The sequence below is a fragment of the Mus caroli genome, chromosome 3, assembly GCF_900094665.2.
Source record: "Mus caroli chromosome 3, CAROLI_EIJ_v1.1, whole genome shotgun sequence".
Classification (NCBI taxonomy): Eukaryota; Metazoa; Chordata; class Mammalia; order Rodentia; family Muridae; genus Mus; species Mus caroli.
This window is the reverse complement of record NC_034572.1, coordinates 131,059,022-131,078,996: the sequence shown is the minus strand read 5'-3', so window position 1 is coordinate 131,078,996 and position 19,975 is coordinate 131,059,022. Positions and strand designations below refer to the sequence as shown.

General features: G+C 41.3%; 1 protein-coding gene across 1 annotated transcript; it reads right to left on the bottom strand.

Moving 5' to 3' along the window:
- Window positions 1-254: 254 nt before the first annotated feature.
- On the bottom strand, window positions 255-10,604 carry Lamtor3 (late endosomal/lysosomal adaptor, MAPK and MTOR activator 3). Its single transcript, XM_021158234.2, has 7 exons — window positions 10,437-10,604; window positions 10,172-10,217; window positions 9,024-9,058; window positions 3,845-3,903; window positions 2,071-2,204; window positions 1,604-1,667; window positions 255-1,072 (listed from the first exon to the last, which is right to left on the bottom strand). The coding sequence occupies exons 2-7, from the start codon at window positions 10,178-10,180 to the stop codon at window positions 999-1,001; spliced, it is 375 nt and encodes a 124-aa protein (XP_021013893.1). The 5' UTR covers window positions 10,181-10,217; window positions 10,437-10,604; the 3' UTR covers window positions 255-998.
- Between the last annotated feature and the right edge of the window lie 9,371 nt (window positions 10,605-19,975).

The following is a 19,975-nucleotide window of genomic DNA, read 5'->3' as shown; positions in this document are numbered from 1 at the left end:
GGCTTGAATGGCTGATCTACTCCTGAGCCTCTCAGTCATATAAGTGGAGATCACTTCTTTCCTAGAGATTCAGCCAGGCTCACAGGGGAGGGTTTCTTTCTTTTTTTTTTTCTTTTTGACAGTTTATACTAGGCACAATCTCTAATACAATCCCTATATGAACTATTCATGGCTTATTCATGTGACTGAAGGGTAGAATTATGCCCATTAAACTTTTCAAAGTCCAAAAAAGAGGCCTATACAGAGCTCATTCTGTACCTTTAAAAATACTATTTTATTTATACACATGTATAAAAAATGGCCATCCTGTCATTTTATATACATCCTGATAAGGAAACAGAATTCAGTAACATGCATTTCAGTTGTACAAAGAACACGATGGTGGAAGCACGGTTACAATGCAGAGGAGACATCGTAAGCATCGATTCTGCTCTCACTGAACAGCAGCACCCTGAAGAATCCAATCCATTAGCAACACTCATCCTTACCCGGAACACAGAGAGAGGGACGTTAGTGATTGTACTTAATTATTTTTACTAAGCCATTTCATCTTCCTCACAATGCGAAGAAATAAAATAGAATCTGAAGAAAAATATGACCTCATTATTATCCTCAGTAAAAGGGTCTGCGGCTTATGGAGTGGAGCAGAGTTCAGCAGCTGTGCCTGCTGGCTCAAGGGCCTCACGGCCCCGGTCTGACCCTCTGCTCTGGACAGATACCACTCACTTTCAGGTGCCTGCACTAACTCCATGGGAGCTGCAATCGAATGAACCATTTTTGTGGTGTTCTCAGATCTCACTAAGTAAGAAAAGATTTTATACACATAAATATAACAATTGATCTGTCTATAAATTATAGCGATAGGCTCTTCTTTAGGGTAATGTGGAAAAGCGGCCTTCTGAATACATAGATACAAGTACTATTGTGGTCTGAAGGTTGCTGGCCTGGTCCAGGGTTGCTGCAGTGAGGCCAAGGTGTGCGTCAGAACCACTGCTGGATTAAGACACTTCCACAACTTTTATCAGTTCTTCAAATAACGGAGCTAGCTCCTTTTCTAGGCTGACAATTAGTCCTAAAAAAGAGTTAAAAAATTAGAATGTTAGAAGATTTTTCATATGAACTCTGAGCTAAAATGAACCCTTTCTCCTCATGTGGCTTTTGCCAGAGTAGTTCACCGACAGAAAAGAAAGTATGAAATTATCTCTAAATTGTCAATGACATTCAACTTGTCTCAGCGTTGTAATTTAATTGGTTGGTGTAGAGAATTATGTCATTTATACAGCACCCCGTATGTATTCTGTTCAGTTTATGTCCTGTAGCCCTTCCTTTTCATAGGCTGTTACAATGGGAGTCACAAACAGCACACGCAATGCAACACTGAGCTGACGTTTCTACGAAAACCCCAATGTCTTGCCTCATCTCAAGAGCATCTGGAAGCCACCTTTGAGGTGGACGAGGCTGGGGAGGGAGGCAGGCATGTGAACTGGGAATTGAGTTCAAGAGAAAACAGAGATGGGGCTGAGGCTCTGTCAGTCCTAATCTCTCACACTGCACATAGTGCTATAAAGAATTCCAATCGGCATCTGTGGCCCTTCTAACATACCTGTGTTGGCATTGCTGCTGGCTATGAAACTCACCACCAGAGGCAAACGATTGAATTGAACCACCTAAAAAGAAAGAATTAGTAATGTTGCAAGTATACAAATTTAAACAGCTGATCATTCAACTTTCAAGGTAAGCCTTTTGTTTGTTTTTTTCTAACCTGTCACAACAGAGGAATTGTGTTGAAGAATCGCAGCTATGTAAGCGAAGGGCACCATCTACTGGAGTTAACAATGATCTAACACATACTTTATAGCATAACAAGCTCTTTATTCTTAAATTTTTAAGTACTTTTCCATAATAATTATTCCCTTTTTAAAAAATAAAGATTAGTTCAAGCTAACTATTAAAAATTCTATCCCCCTGACACCAAAATCTAGACTTATACTAAAAACAATTTATACAAAAGATGTAAAAATGGTAGTGAAATCAGAAAAGCATCAGTCACTATAAATGGAATATACAGACCTGGTAGGTATTATAGTAGCAGATGATGCTTTTGTTTTTTGAAAGTCCGAGTTTGCTGCCTTGGTCTGTTGCGAGGGCAAATGTGGATAGGAAGCCAGGTCTCAGGGCGTGCTCTGGGGCACTGTCGTTAGCCACTGCGATCAGTGATTAAATAAACGTCATGTAGAGTATGGTGGGAAGAGTTCAACAGCAAGTTTTAAAAAACACAAACCAGTAAAAGCCTAGGCACAACAGGACATTTGCCATGTTGAAAACCCTACTGCTAGCTGGGTCTCCTGTGACTATAAATACCTCAGGGACGACACGCTGCCTTACATGTAATAGAATGAATATCCTGGCCATCTCAGACGATAGTCATCACTGTACTGTACTACAGTGCTCTAGTGTTGACAGAATCAGATGGAAAATGCCTTTTGCTCTCATACAAACCTACAGCCCGATGGCTGGCTGCCAGCTTCATGTTCCTCTTGCTCGTTAAGGCTAGACTAGTGTAGTAGCTACATCAGCTAAGTATGGAGTTTCAATGGTTCACAGAGATTCTGGGAAAGAACATTAGGGCTGGAGAATCACCTGAGCCCTCTTTCTAGGGGTGAGAAGAGGAAAGTGGCTGGCCATAGCTGCCCACACTGTGTGGGTGTGTGGTGGGTAGCACACAGTCAATGGACTCTATCATGTCTTGTCACCAACTCAATGCCCAGCTCTGCACAGGCAGTGTCCTCTCTGCACTTGACCAGGCTAATGGATAAATTGGAAGAAATAAACCAAGTGACCTCTAAAGCACGTTTTAATCCTAATGTCTAGAATTACCTGATATATTTGTCCTGATGTGAAAAAGAAATTGTAAATAAAATGCATAAGATACTATTTCATCTTTAATCTTTGGTAAGTGAAACCAGCAAAGTCCACTTTGATGATGCCAGGAGATACGAACAGCAAACAACCTCAGCTCACACTACCTCTGTTACAGCAAATGTGCACCAGAGAAAGCTGAGGACTGCCAAAACCATGTTTGGTGGATTTGGGGTGGAACCAAATATGACCAAAACACACTGTATGCGTGCATAGAGTTCTCAAGACTTTACAGAGATGTATTTTTAGAGACTTCTTAGATTCTGATCAACTAAACTAATGACATTAAAATTTTAGAAAATATATTTCTAATAAAGAAGCAAAACCCCGCAAGATTAAAACCCACCAGTGGGGCTAGAGAGATGGCTCAGCAGTTAAGAGCACTGACTGTTCTTCCAGAGGTCCTGAGTTCAATTCCCAGAAATCACATGGTGGCTCACAACCATCTGTAATGGGATTGGATGCCCTCTTCTGGTGTGTCTGAAGACAGCAACAGTGTATTCATATTCATATGTATATGAATACATATATGAATGCATATAAATAAATAAATAAATCTTAAAAAAACAAAAAACCCCACCAGTGTGAGCTAGTGTCGTGGCTTAGGGGTTGGCTGCCTGCCTGCCTTGCTCACACTTTCGACAGTAAAGACTTGTTTAATGATTTGTATTGTGCCATGAGCATCCTCAGTGGATAACCAGGACTATGGTAAATGCACACAGACGCTGGATGTTACGTGGTCCAGATGACATGCAGTTCACTATGGTTCTACACCAAGTCCTCAACTGACAAAGTATATACTTCCTCAAACAACTAAAACAGTTTTTCTAGTTTGTTGAAATAAGCTGTCTATATTTTTAATTATTTAAATATAAAACATTTTTTGTCAAAAGTAAATGTGCCATATGCATGCAGTTAGCTTTACCTTTAATAACCGGCACCCCGTCTCTATCTGATACAACAATTGCATGGAGCCCTTCAACACTACAAGAAAACAAAGTTCAGTATTTCAAAGTTACTTTGATTTCTACGAATATGTATCTCCGACTCATGGTGGTACTTCTCAAGCATATAGACATTTTTTCCCCTCCTCCAGCACCGCAGACCAGGGAGCTGTATACTCTAGCAAGAGCTCTACCACCAAGCTAAGTCCCCTGCTGTTTCATGCATGTTCCTGAAAAACATGTTCGTGTGTGTGTGTGTTTGTTAGACTATGTTCCCAGGCGTGATGAGGAAATTCTCTAACTGTGCACCACTGAAATGCTGAGGATATTTACCACATGCATGTTTATTATTGAAGAGTAAAGTTTATGTTCTATCATTCCATGGTTTATAGAAGCAGAAAAGGGGTCATCTCTGACATGGTAAAAACTAAAGAACCTTTGTCTGTTCCCCTCACTCTTTCTGATTTCTGATACTGGGTTTTCAGATTTTAAGGCACTTAGTACTTCCTGATCATGTGATACTGACTCTACAATCTTAGAATCGAAGTCGAGTCGTAGTTGAGTTATTATGAAGCAAATAATCTTACACTAAGGGAAAATCACTACTATGGGAGGTGCCATTAGAAGATCTGTAGGGAGAACACTTCCCTGGGGAAGTGGCGGCTTGGCTAACTATTAGGGCATCAAGTAACTGAAAAGGAGGGGCTGTTTTTTAGGCACTGAGTAGATCTGATTTCAAAGTGTGAGTGTGAAAGAGAGTATGTGTGTATGCATGTGTATCTGTGTATGTGTGTGTGTGAGAGAGAGAGAGGAGGGGAGGGAGACACATACACAGAGAGACAGACACAGAGAGACAGACAGACACACACAGAGAGTCAGAGACCACGACCCAGTTTGCACGTGTAAGTAAGAGGACATCCTCAGGTCTCTCCGACTAGCTGGCCATGAGCTTCCAGGGATTCCCTTGTCCCCACACCTCACTTCACTACAGGAGCACTGACTTCATGTGAGTTCCGAGGACCCAAACTCAGGTCCTTACACTTTTGCACCTTAAGTCTCTACCCACCAATATGTATATGCTCATGAATTTAGAACAAACAAGCCAACCATCCCCATCTGTGTGCCTATTTGTGTATGGACATGCACGATTGTACCTTCCAAGGCCAGCAGAGAGCATCAAATTCCTGGAAACTGGATTTAGAGGTGGCTGTGAATTACCCAGCACGGGTGCTAGGAAATGAACCCATCTGTGTTTTTCACAGAGCAGCAAGTGCCCGTAACTACCGAGCCATCTCTCTATCCTCTTAAAGTCATAGTAAGTGAAAAAGAAACTTCAGTTTTGAAAAGCGTACCTTAAGCAACAAACTATGCTATAAACTGTAAGCAAGCTTTGTGTGTGCATAGGTGATGCCCATCACGCGCACACAGTGCACTCCTATCTGTGCCTGGTTGCCAGGACATAAAGACTTCTGACAGCAGATGCTTCTCCCAGCGGAGCTCAGGACTGCAGCACAGACACAAGGAGCTCTGCAACCTTGAAGTTTATAAGTATATTGTCTACTCAGAAAATAAAAAAAAATCAAATTAAAAGACAGGTGCTCAATACATTATAAAAAACGTTAGAAAAAGCTGTATAGCACAGGTAAGTTCTAATTTCCACGGTAATTAATTTAAATAGTAGCTAATATAACAAAGGAGGTAAAAAAAAAAAGTAGAATGTTCTTTTTAATGGATTACAAATCCACAGAGGTACAAGCCTAACAATGCAGAACAGCTACAGCCTTAAAGCACGCCTTTTTAGAAATCAGGTCACAAATATAGAAGTTGTTTTCAAGTCTACACACAATGAAGAGTGGTTTGAATAGATTTTACTACTAACAATTGCTGGGCTACAAGAGACATATCCATAAGAAATATTTTATTAATCAGCAAAAATCTAATGTTTACTAAAAACAACTACTTTCAATCTAATAACTGTTACATTCGTGTTAAGGACATCATACTGGGGCTGAGGGTGTAACTGAGTGCTTGCTGAGCACCCACAAGGCCCTGGACTCAGACACTGGCAGTCTACTCGCCATTCCTGCAAAGCTTCCGTAAGGCCTTTCATATAATTACAAAATACTGGGTACTGTAAAACATGGAAAACCTGAGAGTTTTAGGGGGAGAGAGTTACAACTAGATTTTAAAATACAAATTCAAGGACAATATTTAACAGAGAAAACCACATTTTATTGATACCAGGAACTATCTGACTTTGTTGAGAAGTACAGAAATAAAGTAGCTAAAATCAAGAATTCAAGAAGCGGTTGAGAGGACTACATGTTCTTCCAGAGAACCAGCTTCAACTCCGAGTATTTGCGTGTCAGCTTATAACCATCTGTGCCTTCAGTTCTAGTTCTTCTGCCCTCCACAGACATCAGCCATGGCACGGAGCACAGACATACATGCATACAAAACACCCCCACACATAAGTAAAATTGTAAAAAAACAAAACAAACAAACCAAAAATGGCAAGAATGCATATACCCTGCAAACCCACACACCCAGAAACATATCAAAGAGTTCACAGTGCTATTGTTTATTTGTTCTTCTTGTTCTGAGGATGCAGTAACCCTGTTTTCAAGAAAGGATCTGCAACTCTGACCCAGACAGGTCTCAGGCCTTATGAAAAGAGTGGTGTGATACCTTCCCTGCTGATGTGCTCTGACTAACGTTCCTGCCCCTCTGGAAGTCCTGCAGACTGAGCCCGGGGCCAAGAGTGAAACACTCTCTCACTGAGATACATTCCCAGTGTATCTTCACAATGTTATTAATCTGCACACATCTCTTGTATTAGCCCTACCTTGTGGAGCTTTCTGGTTGGTTAAAGGTGAACTGTCAGAATTCAAGAGTCAACAAACATTTACTTTCCACAGCTTATGGTCACTGTTAAAGCTCAGATAGGGAGCCAGGGGCACTGAATAAGGAGAGCAGGTGATGAAAGCATTACAACACGCACATCAAAGGAAGTCTCAAGGACTTCACAGCATGGAAAGTACGAAGGAGGAAACATGGAACGCTGATAAAGGACGAAGCACATTGATTTGTGAAGGACAGAAGTCGCATGTCCCCTATCTGAAGGTACATGACAGAAACAGACTTGATAAGTCACCCAATGTTTCTTTTGCTTTCCAGCTGCCATTTCCAATGTTCTTATTTATTGTATGTGTGTGTGTCTGGGGTCAGAGGACAATGTGTGTGGGTGGCTCTTCACTTCAATCATGCTTGCCAAACCATCCGCATCAGGCTTTACGGCAAGTGCCTTTACCCACTGAGCCATAACCTCGTGTACCCCAGGCTAGCTCTGAACTCCTGTCACTTTCCAAATGATGGAATTACAGGCCTGTCCACCATGCCCGGCTCCCTTTCACAAGGTTTTTCATGTTGTGTTTTCCTGAGCAAATGTCAGTTATCATATCTGTTTGTGTGCTGCTTAGTTTCTTGTCAAGTTGATGATACAAAGCGGAGGTCATCTAGGAAGTGGGAACCTCAACTCAGAGCATGCCTCTTCCATGAGACCGGCCTGCAGGTAAGTCTGCAGGGCAATTTCTTAATGAATGATGGATGTAGGGGTAGTACCACCCAAGGCAGGTGGTGTCGAGTTGTATAAAAACCCTCGCTGAGCAGGCCATGCAGAGCAAGCCGGTAAGCGGCATTCCTCCGTGGCTTCTGCTTCGGTTCCTGCCCTGCCCCTTCAGGTTGAACTGTAATCTGTAAGATGAAATACGCTCTTTCTCCACATGTTGCTTTCTGTCAGTGTTTTATCATAGCTAAGGAGAGCACATCAGGACAGCGTGCAGTTCCCAAAACATTTGTAACCAATAATGAGAAAAGCCTTAACGTTCTGAAAAGCTGTAAGGTCAGAAAACAAGTATTATTTCCCACAGGAGTTACTAACATTCTCCTGCATGGTTCCAGCCTGTACCTCTGTCTCCATTGCCACTCAACAGTTAGCATGCAAAGCTGTCACTGCCTGTCGGGTTGGCCATGTGTGTGAAAAAAGACCCAGCAGCTGATCTCTATAACTTGCCATTTTATTAAGAGGAAGAGAATTAAAATTAATTTTAATTAATTTAACTAAAATTAATTAAATATTTCATTAACATAAAGTCGATAATAATCATTATCTCACTTAACATACCCATGGTGTTTTCTATATACACCATATAAATCACAACCAGAACACCGTCATTCATTTCCACTAATCTATAATCAGAGTAAAAACATCAGCCATACATCCAGCAATTCAAGTAAGTCTAAATGAATGTTGGTTCATTTTTTTCAACCTACAGAGATAAACTGATAACCACACATAACCACTTACAATTTTAGACTGGGAAGATAAGAAAAAGGGTTTCACAGAATATTCTGCTAGATGACCTCAAAGGTTATTCAGTCCAATCTGATTGTTTTGTTCTGGGATGTGAAAACACAAGACATTTTCCCCTCACTCCTGTCTTATCCCTAATGATTACAAAATCTGAGTCATTTGTAGAAAGATGTGAATGTAGACAAAAGACGTGCTTGTCAACAAAGACATCTTCTTTTCAATTAAAGTGAGTTCCAATGAGTTTAAGTGGAGTCCTCTGGATCAGTAAAAGAAATCTGCTAACCTTAACACCTGTTAACTCTTTGTAAGAATGGCACACAAAGTGCAGTGTGAAAGTGAATTTGTTTTTCAACTGTTGTCTTAGCCTAGTAATTTTGGATTACGTTGACCCAGCAATTAGGTCCCAATAGTAACATTAAAAATAATGGCAAGTTTTAACCTCCTTTTCTTAAATTTACTTAAGAACTTTAAAAGATAAACTAATAAACAACTATGGTAGTGTGGTTTTTTTTTTCTTTAAAAAATGAAAGTGTCAGGAAATCTAAGTTCCAGTCCCCAGCATCTCTCCCCTGTAGAACCACACAGAAGTCATTCAACAGCTCTGGCTTCGAGCTATCTGGAAACTCAAGCCATCTCTTAGGATACCTGGGGTTAGTTTTGTATATAAATGTGGTAAATAATTACTATGAAATTTATAAAAATACTAATTTTAAAAGGAGAAACAAAATACTTTGTAAGATTAACATGTTGCACAGAATTTATTCAGCAACAAATCAATAATTTCTTACCTTGGCAACTTTTTGTACAGGAATCGCTTTAGATCCTGAAAGAGAATAATTTTTAAAAGACCATTATTACCTTGTGCTGTTCTAGCCCTGTCCCTATCCCTAAAGGACGTGAACTCACCACTTGTTGCTGGCATTTCATCTCTGATGTGTATAACTTGGGAGAAGCTAGTTAACCTTTTTCTAGGCCTCAGTTTCATTATATGCTTCGCTACATGTCTACAGGGATAATCACAGACCCTACAACCTAAGAACGCTGTCAAAGGTTAGTAAGGGCTATGTCAGTGTACTTGGAACTGGGACACACAAAAACAGATTTGCTGTAAAATGAGATCACGTGCTTCCTAATAATTTACATCCCGATGCTACCGTATTCACTTGAGAATCGTCTATAAATCTCTTCCCATGTCCTGGCATCCAGATTGCCCATGATTTTTTTTTTTTTTTTTAATGATCCCAATTCAGATAAACTACTCTAACATTCGGCTTCTTGGCAAAGATACTGACAATGTGAAGATTTAACAGGGGACACGGTTAGGACTAAAAGAACAGAAGGCCACCTTGTCTCATTGGACACTCATGTAGAAACACTCACGGACAAGTCACATAATTATGGCCTCCACTCTAAATGTGTGCTGTTTTGAACCTCTATCTCCCAAAATGAATGAGTGTCCTTTTCCACGTTACCACCATGGAACTTACTTTTGCTCTTGTCTTAAACAGACACATAGAAACGGAACATAGCTTGTTAAGGGGGCATGCGTTAGCCATCCTTTTAGACTCCAACACTGCCTACTGAGACACCAAGAGCATTATTTAGTGGGAGAGGATTCAGAGCACTGTCCTATGAACAGGTACTGACTGGAAGGGCGGCCAGTCATCCTTCAGAATTTCCAGTGCCACCCACACAGAGTTCTTGTATGCTCCAATAGGATTAGGATGTGGAAGAATATACAGTTCTCTGAGGCTAAAGCACCTTAGTGGCCCATCACAACCGGTCCTGACAGAAGCTCAGGCCCCTGTAAGTCCTTACTACAGATCCAGGAAGAGGGGCGAGGCTGAGGACGAAACACATTTCTACCTCTCTCCTCTCAGAAGCCTCATGCAAACCTCCCACCTCCCCTTTTTCTTGGGAAGGGGTGTCAACTCACATCCGCCATGATGAACCCCTTTTCCTCGCAGAATCGATCTCCACTCCTGGAAGGAAAACTTCCGTGACTCCCCCCGCACCCGAGGCTTAGTCACCCTCTTCAGACCCAGACAGCATCACGAGATCCACCCTCGCCAGGGCCAAGCGAGAGCCCTGGATCTCCGTCAAGGGAGTGGGGAGGTTCCCCGGGACCCTGCCCGGTGGCCAGCCCCGGACTGCCCACCTCTCCCCACCCACTCTGTCCCCGAGCTGAGAGGAGCGGCGACCTCTGCAGACGCACGCGCGCTCCAGCCTGGGAAGACCTGCCCCGGTGTTCCCGCAGTTCGGTCGCCTCTCTGAAGCCGCCTGTCAAGTCGCTGTCACATTACTCGTGACCTCCGCGGGATCCAGGAAGCACTTGCTGCACCTTCCAGTACCGGGATTCGGAACTTCCGGGGAGACCCGGGCGGAAACTGCGCGCGCGGCCGCCCCGCCCCGCCCCCTGGAGGCTTTTTTTTTTTCTGCGCCTGCGCGCTGCGCCAAGAGCAGCTGGGCTGGCATCTGGGGTCCTTGCACCTTAATTACCATCCAACACACCTACAACGGAAGATGGTCCTGTGCAGAGTATGCGTACACCTTTCCCAGACCCATTATGTAAATCTTTCTTTGTGAATAAAGACGTTTGAGGAGAACGAACTGAATAGCCTACTTATTAGAAGTCCCAGGTCCTTGGATAACCTAATTTACAAGCCAGTTTCCTAAGGGTGCTGCTACCCTACATGTTCTTGAGTTTTTACCTAGAAGTGCAGGAGCCATGGGCCTATGGGCTCGTTTGCTAAGTCCGTTTTGAACACGCATGCACTGGGCTGCCTGCTTTGGCTCTTGGGCCTGCATTTGTTGTATCTTCATAAAATAAAATAAAATAAAATCTGCCTATATTTTTTGTTGGTGTTTGTACATTCAAGAAAGCCCACTGTAAGGGCAAGGCAAGAAAGCTTAGCAAAAGGGAGGCTTCTCCATTTGCTTTGGCCCGGTGTTCTCATTACTGACGCGTTGATAACTCTTTCTGGTAGAGGGCGGCAATGTAATCCGCTTAGGAGACTCGGTAGAAACCCTGAGGACAAATGAAAATCACCTGGGATCTAAATACTCCCCAGTGGCTGCCTGAGCTGGGGGAGCAGGGCGGGGGGGGAGGAGGTATAAGATGATGGCTTTTGCTACAGATCAGCTCTTACCTCGTGTGTTAACAGTCGTGTACCTCTAAAGAAAACGTAAGCTCTCTAGGAGCACCTACTTTGGAATTCTTTTACTAAATCGTCACTCAAGTTTCTTTTCATTTCCACAAAGTTTTAATACTTTTTATTCTTTGAGAATTTCATACAATACATTTTGATCATACTTACCCCTAACTCTTCTGCTCTAACTCCTCTTAGGTTCACCTCCAAACTGTGTCTCTTCCCCCCACCCCCCAACCTATGAAGTCCAGTTTGGGCTGATCATCTCCTGGGCCTGTGGGACTAGCCAATGGAGCATGGCCAACCTACCAGAGATCACCCTTAAAGAACACTGGCACCCCCTCTCTCAGAAGCCATCAATTGCCCATAGCCCCTCAGTGTAGGTAGGCTCACCAACCGTCCCCACTGCATGCTAGAATGTTGGCTGGCTTGATCTCCGGCAGGCCAGCTCAGCTGTGTGAGCCAGCGTGTTTGTGATAGCATTGGCTGGCCCACTTTGCATGAAGTTGTTCTTTAGTGTCTCAGCCCCACTTTTGTTCATCCTTTGGGTTTTAGTTTAAGTTTAGTTTCTCAGTGAAATCTTCCTTGACCTTTCCGGAATAGTAGAGGTACTCTAGATAAATGTTAATATATAGATAAATGTTAATAAATAAATATTAATAGATAAATGTTAAAGATAGATAGGCGTTAATAGATAAATGGGTAATTTGTGATCTTCTTACATTTACCAAAATTAAAACATTCATTTCCTGGACAATAATGTTTTCTTGATTAAATTTACACTTACAGCATTATCTTAATCCATGAATAAGTCCCAGCTCCTAGCTCATTACCTGTGACACAGCAGGGATTCATACATTTATTGAATGAATGGATGAATGAATGACTGAGTGAATGAATAAAAGAATGAACATATCGAGAGGATCCTATGCTGGGCATGGTGGGGCAGGCCTTTCTTTAATTCCAGCACTTGGGAGGCAGAGGCAGGCAGATCTCAGTAAGCTGGAGGGTAGCCTGGTCTACATAGTGAGTTCCAGGATAGTGAGATCTATATAGTGAGACTCTGTCTCAGAAGAAGAAGAAGGAAGAAGAAAGGAGGAGGAGGAGGTAGAGAAGGAGAGAAAAAAAAAAGAAAAAAGGAGGATAAAATATAATGAAGACAAGCCTTTTATGGTGAGAACACCCCCTCTTTTTATTCATATGTTGAGATAAATTACAGAGACTGAAAGACAAAAATTTGTAAATCATTCATTAGAACATTCGTTAGAAATCAAAAGCAGCTTTAAGAGTTCTCACATGAAACCTTATATAAGTCTGATATAACATTACATTTTTACAAATCAGACCTTTCATTTTTAAACCTAATTCTGAGGTCTTGAATGCACGAGGGAGCTCTCCTTCACCAGCAGCACTTCATTCTAAGTACACAGGCTTCCATGAACACCTCACCATACCTGAAAACCCATATCACACCGTGGAAATTACCTGCAGCTTAAAACAAACAAACAAACAAGCAAACAAACAAACAAACACCCTAAAACTTTAAATGGAAAGTCTCACATAGCAATCCAAAGACCCGAAGTAAAGCAAATATGAAGCACATTTTAATGCAAATAAATTACAGACACCAATTGTTTCTGTCTTACTATAGACACCCATGTCACAAACAATTCATTTGGAAGGTACTGGTGAAAGCGCTACAGTGTCACTCAAAAGTGCCTTCCTATGTTACAGTACTGCATAACCATACAGAGAAACCAGCAAGACTTGCCAGCATTTGTATCAGGTGTCTGTCGCCTCTATGCAGTTACTAGACAGCTCCATAACCAGTCACCCCAAGTTTTAAGAACTTACTACACCAGGACATTTCAAGAACCACTTCTGGATTACCAGGCTCAGAGAAATACAGTTTTACATGACACATGGGCCTTGTGATAGTAATCTGCACTAAACCATGGAGAGCAACTGAAAACATTTCACCCTGATGAGATTCTACTGACTAAAGGTCAATTTTTAAAGTAAGAACCCACCAATGGAAGCCCTGCTCTGTGCAAACAGTATGGTACTTATTAAACAATCACACATCTGAGGTATTAGCTGGAAAAAATATATACATTTATATATATACACTTATACATGGACACATCCAGAGAATATTCACAAGTCTATTGGCCCCTACACCAGCAGAAGATCAAATGAATTGAAAAAGAACCACATAATAGGAAAAAGTTACACAGAGGGCATTTACAAAAGTGTGGTTACAGAGTCCTTAATATAAGGAGCATGTTTGAATAATTGCTTTGAGGAAAATAATGTTTCCATTTATAGGAAAGTGTCTGTCTTATTGAAATGAAACCAAAGGGGGAGCCTGGATTTAGGACTGTGGTGCCTACAGATCATTAAAGGTTTGGAAAAAATTGCTTGAATCACCTGGGTCTATTTATTTTTTGTTTTTATTTTTTACTGTCTTTGAGACAGAGTCTTACAAGGTACCCCAGCTAGCCTCAAATCCATGTGTCTGCCTCCCTTGGTCTCCTAGGTGTTGGGACTACATGTATGAGCTGCCATGCCTGACTGATCTTTGCCATGGATAACTGGATGGGAGAGGGGGGAATGTGGAGGTTGTTGTCTGGTTATTCTTTTACTTTCAATGGTTTACAGAGAATTGTAAGGATTTTTAACTATTCTGATATGGCTACTAGACAGGGGGTTGTAACTATTCCATGATTAAAATTCAGGCTGCTCATTTTCATACATTTTTCTATATAAATAATAAAAAGTGTTCTGGGTTTCCTCTCAGTTTCCCTCACTCAATAAAAAGATGGATAGCAAAATGTCCAGAACTAAGATCAAGCTTTGTGTGGAGAAGCTAAATAAAGACATCCATTCCTCTTTAACCATGTTGTCCTTTGCTTAAATACTTGGATAATTGAAATGATGGCTCATTTGGCTTTCTGGTCAACCAAGAAACATTTCACTGCTTAAAAAGTGGGAACTGTTTATTTAATTTTTAACGAAGTATCTGAAAATACAGTAACAACCATATCATGTTTTAAGTACTTGTATTTCTAATATTATTGATAAAGATTTCCTTTTTATTTTACATATCAGTGTAAAAGGTTTAACACCAAGAAAAATTAAGCATAAAAGTGCATTTGAAGTTAAGGGCTGCATTCCATATTCCTGCTCTTGTGAAGACCTGACCTGACACAAAACAGTACTTTAATGCACTGGTATACACACACACACACACCTCTAATACCTTCAATTTTCTGACCAATTATTAAACATGATTATGGAATGGAAGCAGATCTCAAATGTTATTTTCATTTGTTAGATGAAAAACCTGAGATTTCTCAGCATTCTATTAACCTTTCTGGTTAAAAAAAATGACTTAGAGATGACTAGATAACTAATACCAGTGCATTCAGGAAGAAGGGAAATGAAAGGAGAAGATGTGCTGTTTCCATTCCTTCCTCTGTGTGTGTGTGTGTGTGTGTGTATACACGTGTGTGTTGTGTTTATGTATAAAGAGATAAAATTAGTAGTAAGTATACCTACTGTTTCCAAACTTACAAAAGAAAAAAATATAAACTTAATATGCAAAGGAAAAGAGCTACTGGGTAAAGATAAAAGTGGTCGAAGGAAATCAAGAAACTCCATGTAGCTAAAAATAAGACAGGAATATATTGGGATTTTTATTATAAGAATAACCAGCAAGTACAACAATCTTTCAGCTCCAGCCACACAAATACACATAAAATTAAATTCAAATATACTAACTGGTCCTTTCCACAAGACAGGAAGCACAAAGGACTCAGTGATTACTGACGAAATTTCTATGTAGTTTAAGATCCTGCACTCAGCCAACATCTCTCATGGCTACTCCCAAGTACTGTTTACTCTAACCCACACATGGTATAAACATGATGGGGTGCAGCAACAAACCTCAAGCATAATACTGTTCAAAGTCCTGTGTGACTTCATGCTGTGCTAACTTCTCTCAACCTGATAACCTGACCGATCCTCTCTATCCCACTAAAACTGGAAAAGTACACCAACAATTTCTACACATTTTCTGACAGCTAAGAGCCTTCACAGTTAGAGTGCTACACTTTAAAGTGACTTATTCTACAGGCTCAAGAGATATTTAAGATCCTCTGACATGTGCTCATGTTTACAACCTGTACTGACAGAACAGTAGAGATTAGCATGACCCTTGTACAACGATGACACAAAAAATTCAATAAGCTTCTATATTCAACGAATGAATTCAACGAATGAAAGGCAAATAGAAATTAAAAACAGACAGAGAACTACTTGAAGGAAAAGAGGGAAAGTGGGAAATGAGGCCAGTGCACATCAACACTATCAAATGTAAACCGTAGGGACCACAGGCCACATTGAAGAGGAGACAGAACTTTGCAACTTCAAATCTCCATTAAAATAAAAAGACAACAAACTGCCTGTTATATTTTGGGCCCATAGGTGAATGCTACAGTCAGCTTTTGTCAAAGCAACAAACTCTTCTTCCTCCTCCTCCTCCTCTTCCTCCTCCTCCTCCTCCTCCTCCTCTTTAGTGGGTAGAAGTAACTGGAGCTTAAAATGGTCATAGTAATGAGAAGACGTGACCATTGAGTGTTCAGTCTAAGTGGGACTTCTAACATTACCCACTTCAAGGATCTAAGAACATTATGGAACAGTGGGGGTATAAATGATGAGTGAAGTGTCTGTGGAACACTGTTTCCTGGCCATGTCACAGTCATCAGCCTTTGTGACTCTGCACAAGGTCTCTATAAGATGGAGCCTGTCCACATCCTGCCCTGAAGGGGAAGGGGCTTATGAGCCCTCTCCCCCACCCCTCCCTGATGATCTATGGCAGTTAGTGGTTGATGAGAGGAGATGCACTTTCTTCAGGGTTGCAGACACTGGTACCTATGTTCCTGTAAATAACCCTGTCCCTACATTCAACCGTAGTAAAAAGTCTTTGGGTTAGCATCATCAACAGCAACAACAGCATCATCAATAACATCAACAACAGCATCACCAATAACATCAACAACATCACCATCATCATCATCAACAACAACATCACCATCATCATCATCAACAACAACATCACCAACAACATCATCAACAACAATATCATCATCACCATCATCATCAACTACAACAAGAAGACTTGAAAAGAGAAGAGGGACGAACTGGGAAGAGGAAGCAAACAAGTGAAGTAGGGGAACAGGAAAGCGTCACAGGGGTGAAGATGACAAATGTATTATATGCACATATGAAAATGTCACGATGAAACCCACTGCCCTATATAATTAATGTGTGCTAATAAAACACATTTAAAAATAGAAGAGAAGAAAATGAAAAAATGACACGTCACCAGGGAGAAAGAGCTGTATTTTTATAGTGAAGAGCTAAAGTCTGTCTGAAGTTAGAAGCTACACAACAATCTGCGGGGTGGTGAGATGGCTCAGTGGTAAAACACTTCCTGCATAAGTCTGACAACTTGAGTTCAATCCACAGAACTGAACAAGGTATAAAAAGAGAACTAATGCCTGCAAGGTGTTCTCTGACCTCTACATGTGCTTCCTGGCACATGCACACACACACACACACACACTACAAACATAAGAATAAATAAAATAAAACCATTTCGAACAGTTGCAAGAATCTCAGGAATGGCTGAGCAACTGAATCGCAAAACCTTGAGGTTAAATGACCTGGGTTAAAGGCCATACTCAAAGAGCAAGAGGAAGAGCTAAGCCAGTGGAGAGGACCCCGGCCAACCTGGCTGCGGATGAAGGGAAACCATGGAGAGTTGCCGAGTTGAAGCAGTCTGTACAAAGCAGCATTCTTTACACCTACAGTAAGAAAACCAAGACCTAAATGAAGTGCACTGGACTTGAGAAGAAGAGCAAAGGACTTAGGTGAGCAAGAAACTGGAGAATTTAGTTGCCACAGAGCCTTGAAAACTAGAGAATTAGAAATACATATTTCAATGGGAATGTTAAACATGAGATCCACGATCTGAATGGCAAATAGAAAATTATGTGTTCCTATGAATGAAAATAGTATTACCAGGTGTGGGAGCACATGCCAATAAACCCAGCATGGGTTGGGGTGGGGAGTCAGGGTGGGATGGAGGGCAAGGCAATCTCTGTGAGATCCAGGCCAGCCAGGTCTCCATTGAGAGTTGGAGCCAGCCAGAGCTGACTCAATATTAAAACAATGATGACAACAAAGATACCATGAGCACACACTAAAACCACCATAGAAGCAGCATGTCGGTCTCCTGGAGGACCAGAGGATACTAGGAGAAGCTCCAAGCCTCATTTATCATCTTGTACCAGGGAACAAGATCAGCAGGTGACGAAGATACAAACAAATCAAAAGAAGAATACTGGCTCGATGGGATTTAGAAATCTGCAAAGTGGACAGTGAAATGACAGTTGAGGGAGGCGATTTTAATGACAGAGTTGAAAACCACAATGAGCTGTGTTCAGAGGCACACAACCCTAGGAAAACCATTCACATGGACCAAGCAGCACTGATCCAGGCTAACGGTTAGACAGGAAGTTTGCTGAAGGAAGCACAACAGATCAGAAGGCTCTGAGAATGAGGCCGGGAGTGCCCCAGACCTGTGAGTGTGACGCTAATGTGAAACTCAGCCGCAGGTTTTTCTAAGCAAAGAGCAGTGATTTTACATCGAGCCCTCCACCCTTGTGAGAGCACGCAACAGAACCTGTGCTAGAGGCAGCCAAAACTGACAGACACGGTGGAGAGGAAGGAAGTCCCTGCTGTGGAACGTGGTTATTCCTCTCAAGATTCTACTTTAGGGAGTAACAAAAATATATAAACTGACAGGGAAAGGTTTCCACTAAAGTTGAGTAGATAGATAGCATTTTAATAGTTTCGCATGATGTCTTCTGTGAAAACTTAAAGTGAACTTTTAGGTTCTTTGTAGCTCTCCCAGTTCTAAAGGTCATGTTTCTAGAAGGATGGTAGGGTTCTCCAGACCCCAAGGACAATGTGTGTAATTCAACCCACTATTATAATCAGGTTTTTCTACTGAAGAGTCTGATGGCAGAACACGAGACCGCTTGAGTTCAACAGATGACACAAATCAATAATATTTAGGGAAAAATCCTTAAGCAAAGGCACAAAGCCACTCTGCCTAACATTCTTCTTTTTAAGCAAGGGGTTGGGGACAGGAGATATGAAAAAAAGAAAATACCAAAAACATGTTTGTAATTCTTTAACTGTATAAAGCTAAACCCTTAAGCCAATACTATCATTAAACATACAAGACCAGAAATTACATCAAACTCAATGAGCAGCAAAGCTTCAAGTCCCCGCTGCATTTTCCCACTTTACATTACAGATTTCGCTACGAAGAGCTTATTCTAAAGACCTGATGAGTGGCCTGGTTGGTGGAGCGCAGCATGCTCTGATAGCTTGCTGTCAACCACTGCTCTAGCTGCTTGCTGTCAATCACTGCTTTAGCTGCTAGCTGTCAATCACTGCTCTAGCTGCTGCTCTATCTCTGCACAGGGCTACTGTGGCCCAACACACCATGCTGTGAAGTAAGCCAGCTGCAGTCAGAAAGGCACAAAGCCGGGTGTTAGTGGTCATTTTGTTCTTATGACTTATTTGTAGAAGAATCCATTTGCTTTGGGGTCCTGCTTCAGTTATCGCCATGAAACTGAATTTCCATAGGAAGAAAGTTCATCTTTTGTTTCATAAGCTCCAGTAGCCTTGAAAGACACATAAATGAACATTTGGGGCTAAAACTTTTGTTTGGTTTTGGTTTTTCTCGAGACAGGGTTTCTCTGTATAGCCCTGGCTGTCCTGAAACTCACTTTGTAGGCCAGGCTGGCCTTGAACTCAGAAATCCGCCTGCCTCTGCCTCCCAAGTGCCGGGATTAAAGGCGTGCGCCACCACTGCCCGGCTGGGGCTAACTTTTAATTACTGGAATTATGAATGGCATCATTGCAACTTACCATTGAAAACTCACTTAGCATAGTATTTATCATCATATTTTCTTTAAAGTCTATCTTATAGCATTTCATTCCTATGTATGGCTTAGCATTCATAAAACTAAAGAGCACACTGAGCGTAAACACCAGTTCACTTATGTCATTACAGATTCCGGAATATAAGAACAATATTAAAAATGTCAATTCCTTCTACACTGATATAAGATTTTACATAAAGTTTTGTTTTTTTCTTTTTGAAAAATGTTCATTGTTTAAACTCCACACACGCAAACACCTAATGGGAAATGTGGCTGTGTCCATTCCATCGGCCTGAGCCAAGTGTCTCATGGAGCTAAACACTAAAATAATTTAAATAAAAGGCAAGCGCTCATATGTGTACAAAATCATCCTAGAAATATTTACATGGCAAAGGAACAATGGAGAGTCACAAAGCTGGCAACTGCCACCGGTGTGACAATCCTCTCCAGACTTTGTAAGGAATCATATAAGAGTTTAAAGTTAAAGTAATTGCAGAAGCATACTAAAATATTTAGTTTTCAGTTCTTACTATTGAAATGAGCCAGTAGGTCATTAACAGTCCAAGA

Excerpts from the sequence above, each read along its gene's own strand:
- Lamtor3 (XM_021158234.2), bottom strand. Across the intron at positions 3,904-9,023 it reads CTGTACAAAAAGTTGCCAAG|TGTTGAAGGGCTCCATGCAA; the intron begins GTAAGAAATTAT and ends GTTTTCTTGTAG. Across the intron at positions 1,668-2,070 it reads GCTACTATAATACCTACCAG|GTGGTTCAATTCAATCGTTT; the intron begins GTCTGTATATTC and ends CTTTCTTTTTAG.